General features: G+C 52.7%; 1 protein-coding gene across 2 annotated transcripts in view; it reads left to right on the top strand.

Annotated features, from left to right (window-relative positions):
* The first annotated feature begins 2,871 nt into the window (after window positions 1–2,871).
* The window catches only part of NRROS (negative regulator of reactive oxygen species), a 21,754-nt gene continuing 17,241 nt past the window's right edge, over window positions 2,872–7,384 (top strand). The window contains exons 1-2 of one of the 2 annotated variants that reach the window (XM_023214813.3): window positions 2,872–3,023; window positions 3,388–3,483. Coding sequence is in view for 1 of the 2 variants with exons in the window: in XM_023214812.3 (XP_023070580.2) it covers window positions 3,377–3,483 (107 nt within the window). In the remaining variant the exon portion in view is untranslated. Of the gene's footprint in view, window positions 3,024–3,301; window positions 3,484–7,384 lie in introns of those variants that run through there. The other variant, XM_023214812.3, reaches the window with a different exon arrangement.

Raw genomic sequence — 7,384 nt, 5'->3', positions numbered from 1 at the left:
CTGGGAGAAGTGGGAGCTGGGAGAAGTGGGGGCTGGGAGAAGTGGGGTTGGAGAAGTGGGGGCTGGGAGAAGTGGGGCCTGGAGAAGTGGGGGCTGGAGAAGTGGGGGCTGGGAGAAGTGGGGACTGGGATAAGTAGGGGCTGGGAGAAGTGGGGGCTGGGAGAAGTGGGGGCTGGAGAAGTGGGGGCTGGAGAAGTGGGGGCTGGGAGAAGTGGGGGCTGGAGAAGTGGGGGCTGGGAGAAGTGGGGACTGGAGAAGTGGGGGCTGGAAGAAGTGGGGGCTGGGAGAAGTGGGGGCTGGAGAAGTGGGGGCTGGGAGAATTGGGGACTGGGAGAAGTGGGAGCTGGGAGAAGTGGGGGCTGGAGAAGTGGGGACTGGGATAAGTAGGGGCTGGGAGAAGTGGGGGCTGGAGAAGTGGGGGCTGGGAGAAGTGGGGATTGGGAGAAGTGGGGATTGGGAGAAGTGGGGACTGGGAGAAGTGGGGGCTGGGAGAAGTGAGGGCTGGGAGAAGTCGGGGCTGGAGAAGTGGGGGCTGGAGAAGTGGGGGAGGCTCTAGCTCACTGCTGAGCCAGGCCCCGCCACCAAGGTGAAGGACCTGTGTGTGGCCAGCCGCTGAGAGCCCACAGCACAGTGGACAATCCCAGAGGCGGGAGTGAGAGGACCATGATTTTGCCCTGGATGAGCCACCGGTTCCAGGTCCCCATGGCTCCACTGCTTAGGTGCAATCCCTCGGCTCCCCTCTCACAGACCTGTCTGGAGTGGGAGCAGCCCCAGCTCCTCCCACAGCTCCCTTGCACACTGAGTTGTGTCTCCTCTCACAGTCTGGCTGTAGCCCCCCACCCCTGGTCTCGAATAGGTTACCATCTGGAAAAGCAGTCAGGGGTGGGGGTCAAGGGCAGAAGCCAAGGCTCCCTTTGATCTTCTTGGGAGGCTGAGAAGTCCCACAAGTGACAAACTCTTATGAGGCTTAGTTTAAGAGAGAAAAGAGATCCCCACACCCGCAGAGGGCAACAGCTAGAGAATTATACAGACAAAGCAGGTTGACTGCCATCGTTCCTTCCTTCTTCCCTCTCTTCGTTTCTTTCCTCCTCCTTTCTTTCTTTTTTTTTGGAGATGAAGTTTCACTTTTGTTGCCCAGGCTGGAGTGCAGTGGCACGATCTCGGCTCACTGCAACCTCCACCTCCCAGGTTCCAGCAATTTTCCCGCCTCAGCCTCCTGAGTAGTTGGGATTGCAGGCATATGCCATCACGCCCAGCTAATTTTTTGTATTTTTAATAGAGACGGGGTTTCACTATGTTGGTCAGGCTGGTCTTGAATGCCTGACCTCAGGTGATCCACCCACCTTGGCCTCCCAAAGTGCTGGGATTACAGGTGTGAGCCACCGTGCCTGGCCTCCTCCTTTCTTTGAGCAAATAGTCACCAAGCCCCTTTATGTGCATAAAACACTATATTTTTTGGAATAACACATGACCCCTGCCTCCAAAACTTTGTAGTAGGCCAAGCATGGTGGCTCACGCCTGTAATCCCAGAACTTTGGGAGGCCAAGGTGGGTGGATCACCTGAGGTCAGGAGTTCAAGACCAGCCTGGCCAACATGGTGAAACCCCATCTCTACCAAAAATACAAAAATTAGCTGGGTGTGGTGGTGGATGCCTGTAATTCCAGCTACTTGGGAGGCTGAGGCAGGAGAATCACTTGAACCCGGGAGGCAGAGGTTGCAGTGAGCTGAAATCGCACCCCTGCTCTAGCCTGGATGACAGAGTGAAACTCTGTCAAAAAAAAGAGAGAGTTGAGTTTGGGATACATCATGTTGTGGTGACTCTGGGACATATAGTAGTTGATTGACCAGTAGAGAGTTAAAAAAGCAAGTCTGGATCTTCTGGATCTTCTCTTGTGGAAGAGAATGTTGGAGCTAGAGATTAAAATTGGGGAGTTATCAACAGATTGGTAGACACAAAAGACATGGAGTAGAGAATGTGCATACCGGAGAGAAAGAGGCCTGAATCAGGCACCTGGGTTTGCGACAATTTGATCTTTATTTAGCTTTTTCATTGGTGTCACTGTTATTACCATTATGAGAGAATATTTTATTTTTTTAATTATTTTTATTTTTTTAAACATGGGGTCATACTGTCGCACAGGCTGGAGTGCAATGGCGCAATCTCGGCTCACTGCAGCCTCAACCTCCCTGAGCTCAGGTGATCCTCCCACCTCAGCCTCCCAAATAGCTGGGACTACAGGTGCGTGCCACCAGGTCTGGCTAAGTTTTAAATTTTTTGTACATACAGGGTCTCAGTATATTGCCCAGGCACTCAAGAGGTCTGCCTGCCTTGGCCTCCCAAAATGCCAGGATTACAAGCCCGAGCCTCTGTGCCCGGCCATGAGTGAATATAGTAGAAAGCGGAGACCATGTGCGGGATGTTTGGAGTGAAAAGGACTTGCTCCGGTTCTCTTAGGATGGACAGCACTACCCACAGTCACAAATCACAGGCTACAGGAGAGGCACCCAATCCTGCAGGACACTTCAGCGTTCCAGATAGAAGGGGAATGAGAGATCAGAACTGGAGGTCCCTTGTCTGAGCCTCTGAGTATGGTGGTCCACGTCACTCACTCTGCATGCAGCAGACACTGTAAGTATTTCACCTTCTCTAGAGGACAGTAGTTTCTCAAGACCAGGAGCGCTGGGATAATGCACATGAAGCTCTTAGCACAGTGTCTGGCGCCCCTTCGATGATGGTTATATTATCAATTTTCTTATTCCTTTGAATTACTGGCAAGAGCTGGCAGGGAACTTTGTACACGTCAGGTACAAAAAACCCATCCATGCAGTCTATGATCAAGAAGCTCGTGGCACTCTCTGACAGTCCACGGCAAAGCAGTTCCCCTTCTTTCTAACACAGTGAGGGTCCATCAAGGAGATGATCCACAAGGACCAGCTGAGTGGATAAAAAGACAGACTGGCTGAGTGGCTGACCCTGGCAGACGGCGGGCTGCCCCTCTACAACTGCGCTGCCGTTCCCAAGGTAGGCCTCAGCTTGGTCCTTGGCTGGAAGCTTGCAGAAAAGTTTCTGGGTCAGCAGACCTCACAGGCAAGGGTCCCCTAGCCGGCCACCCCAGCGAGGCACCAAGGCAGGAAAGCCGGGGGAGCCTGGTTAGCGTCGCGGGAAAATCACTTACACATCCCCGCTGCGTGGCCACCAGGCCGGCAGGTGCAGGTGTCCGGGGCCCGCTCCGCGCAGCCGCCCCATCCCCCGCGCCCCGCTGCAGTTCCTCTGAGAAGCCGGGTCTGAGGAGCCTGTGCTGAGTCGCCGAGCAGCCCGCTCTCCATGTGACTTCAGTTTCCGTCTGTTCCTTCCGCTGGTGCTAAAATAATCTGATGCCCCACAGAAAGGACGTAGCCCAGCCCCGCGTTCGGCTGCTCTCGAGGAGGCCGGAGCCCCGGAGAGGATGCGCCCCGCCGAGCCGCCTGCGCCTGCGGGAGCCGTGAGTATTTCCTGCGTGGGGGCGTCCCCGGGGACTTCTCCAGGTGGGCGAGCTCCAGCGAGGTGGGGCGGTAGGAGGTCAGCGTCCGTGGCCCGCAGCTCGGGGCTGAGGAGGAAGCTGTGGCTTGCTGCATCCAGGCGCCGCGCTTCTGTGCTGGGCGTGGGGGCCGCAGCTCCGGGTGGAGGCGGAGATACCTGCCTCCAGGAGCACTTAGAGCTGAAAAAGCGGGTGCGGTGTAGTGGAAACCACGAGGGCTTCAGACTCGGACGTGGGTTTGAGTCCTGGCTCTGCAGGGAGCGTGTGAGCAGACAGTTAAGGTTTCCGAGCCTCAGTTTTCTCATCTGCAAAATGGGGACAGCGATGCTCCCTCCCTGGACTGGGCGACTGGATATGATGGGACCGCTCTGTGCACACTCAGCATGCTGAGCGCTGGGCTGTCCTTTCCTGTCCCACAACGTGGACTGAGAACCACTGTTTCGTAGATGAAGACGCTAAGGCTGGTTAACAGCTACACCTATTCACAGACTCCGTCCACGTGCCAGGCCTGTCCAAGGCCCTGGGGATACAGCTGTGAAGACGTGCAAAGCCCCTTCCCCCACAGACGGTTTGTCCTTGGGAGAGTCACTGGGGCTCTGTGACTTGGATCCTAGCCTAGCCTTAGATCCATGGCTTCTCAGAGGGAAACTAAGAGGAAGGTGACTCAGACTAGGATGCTCTTCCGTGGCCCTCGTGGCCTCTCCATGTGGGCCGGCTTCTGAAGGGGTCAGCGTACTTCCCCACGTACCCAGGAGCTAGAGGGAAAGAAGGAGCCACCGGTGTGGCTTTGTGCTGCCTCTGAGACAAGGTGAACACGTGCCAGTTGGTGGCTGGGACTGGAGGGGGCCAGGTTGGGGTCCTAAGAATGGAGCCTCTGGATGGGGCTGATCGGGGCTGCTGTGCTTCCGGAGGGGCTGAGGGGACCCCACTGGAGGCTTCTTCGTGATCAGTACAGCCTGTTAGGAGTCTGGATGCTGGAAACACTCAGAGTCTGTGGAGCTGGCCCTCCATGCTTTCCTGTGTGCTCCTTACCTGTGGCTGTGACACACAGACTGTTCCTGTAGATGCTGGGGGGTTGCTGGGCTTTACATACAATACATATTTATTCTCCTCACACACCCTCAGGTTTGTATGCCTGATAGTTCCTGAAGATTATAGAATCATGGGCCCAGGAAAAAACCTTAACTCCTGCCTTTAGGTTTAAAAAATAATAATAATAATAACTCAACTTCACAAAGAAGGCACTTTAAAAAAAAATTATTTATTTTTAGAGACAGGCTCTTGCTCTGTTGCCCAGATTGGAGTACGGTGGCACGATCACAGATCACAGGCTGAAACTCTTGGGCTCAAATGATCCTCCTGCTTCAGCCACCTGAGTAGCTAGGGAAACAGGTGCACGCCACCATGCCAGCTAATTTAAAAAGATTTTTTTTGTAGAGACAGGATCTTGCTATGTTGCCCAGGCTGGTCTCAAACTCCTGGGCTCAAGCAATCCTCCTGCCTTGGCCTCCCAAAGTGCCGGGCGTGTGAGCATGCGTCACCACACCCAGCTTTCATCTAATGAGTACCCTCATGGTAACTTCATGAAAACACATATCAACATAATCTCTCATAGTTTTTAAATTCATCTTCCAAGAGATCCTGCTCTTTGATGATGAGACATAACTTGGTAGACTCCAAAACAGAGAGTAGACGCCTGGTATCTTTGTTCTGGGCATTAAGAATACATTGACCTTTCTGTCTCTGGTCTTGACTGTTTTGGAAGAGAGATGCTAGTACTGATGACAACCTGCACTCTGGCTGCGGTGTGTGTCCATACTGCAAAGTGTGCACAGACTCTCATATGGACGATGACTGTGCCTCGCACCATGCTCAGATCCGTTTCAGAGCCTCAGAAGTTAGGAGAGGATGGACTCAACCACGGCTGAAAGCCTGTGTTTCTTAGGACATGCTGTGTCTGGAACATACTTACAGGTGTCTGCACTCACTGATGCTTGTGAGGTGTCATTACACATCAGTGACAAACATTTATCTTTTTTTTTTTGCTTTTGGTAGAACCTGTTTATTGTACTTACTTTCCTGCCACACCATTTTTCTCAACTTCATCATGAAACAAATGTCATGTGGTCAGTCTGTGATGAGGCTCAGGGCTAGGTTAGGTGATTATTTCTGAAAGCTCAGAGAGGTGAAGGAAAAAGGACATCAATGCTTGGATCTTATAAGCCTCACATGCAACAATAAACCCAAGTTCAAGGATCAGATTCTTAGACTGATTTGGTTGCAAATAACAAAAAACCAACTCAAATATGCTTCAGAAAAAAGAAAAAAAAGGATTTATTGTTTCAAATAACTGAAAAGTGTACGGGCAATAGTTTCAGGCATGGCTGAGTCCAAATGCTCAAACAGCATTGCTAGGAATCCATCTGTCTCCGTTCCTCAGCTTTGCCTTCCTCTCTGTGGGCCTCATTACCAGGCAAGTCCTGGAGCTGGTGGCAAAGATGGCTGCCTGTAGCTCCAACTAGATCCCCACTGGTTTGGCATCTGAAACAGAAAGAGCGAGTCTCCTTTCCATGAGTTCTAGCAACTGCCCTTGGATTGAGTCTCATGGGCTTGGCTTTTATGATGAGCCTGTGTTAGGAAAATGGAGTTGCTCTCACGGGCCCAGCCTTATTCGTAGGCCCCACCCCGGAACCAGGAGCTGGGATCAGACCCCGACATATGCAGACTTTTTAAGAAAGGAAGGGGGTTGGTTGCACAACAGTGTGAGTGTACTTAACACTACTGAGTTGTACACCTAAAAACGGTTAAGATGCTCACTTTCGGCCGGGCGCGGTGGCTCACCCCTGCAATCCCAGCACTTTGGGAGGCCGAGGCGGGCGGATCACCTGAGGTCAGGAGTTCGAGACCAGCCTGGCCAACATGGTGAAACCCCGTCTCTACTAAAAATAAAAAATTAGCCGGACATGGTGGTGCGCGCCTGTAATCCCAGCTACTCAGGAGGCTGAGGCAGGAGAATCGCTTGAACCTTGGAGGCTGAGGTTGCAGCGAGCCGAGATCACACCACTGCACTCCAGCCTGAGCAAAAAGAGCAAAACTCCGTCTCAAAAAAAAAAAAAAAAAAGATAAGCGCTTTCATGTTTTGTGTATTTTACTACAATTAAACATTTTCTAAAGAAAAAAAGGAAAGAAAGGTGATTTTCTCAAAGGGGAATTGAGGACTTGTTACCAGAAGGAGAAATGAATGTGAGGAGGCGAAACCAACCAGTTTCCAGGGCGACTGGAGTCAGGTGCTAAGACCAAACTAATGTGCCTTTTCTCACTTCAATGCCTGAGGGATTTTAGACTGAACAGAGTGAAGAAAGGAGGAAGTGGAACCTTGTCATGGTCCTCACCCACGAGCTGGGCGTGAGGAGCGGCTGGTACTGGATGGGCTCCACGCGGCCGCAAAGCCTGGTGAGGTCACAGGGACTCCCCTCCTCCAGCCCCAACCCAAAAGGTTGCCTAAGGCAGGTGCTGCGCCACGTGCACCAAACAACTTTCTGCAGCCACCTCCAAGAAAGAGAAGGACTGGGAGGGATTTCTCCCAGGAGAGAGCACATAAGGCTCCGTCTTTTCACCTGTCTGTTCTCAAACAGGACCTGAGTATCTGAGGCAGCCTCACACCCACAGTGGCTGGCAGGGGCTTACCCTGGGGTACATATCGTGTTCTCCTAAGCTCATGTCACTCCATTTGAGATGTCAACTGGACACAGACTCCTGCTGATCCTCCTGTCATTCACTCCTCTCCTGGTCTAGCCCTGATCCCTGAGATCTCTTCTGCCCTTCCAGTGTCTCCCCTCCGTGGTCCTCAGACACCAGGCTGAGC

Source organism: Piliocolobus tephrosceles, chromosome 2 (assembly GCF_002776525.5).
Source record: "Piliocolobus tephrosceles isolate RC106 chromosome 2, ASM277652v3, whole genome shotgun sequence".
In the NCBI taxonomy this organism is placed as follows: Eukaryota; Metazoa; Chordata; class Mammalia; order Primates; family Cercopithecidae; genus Piliocolobus; species Piliocolobus tephrosceles.
This window is presented reverse-complemented; position numbering and strand designations above follow the sequence as displayed.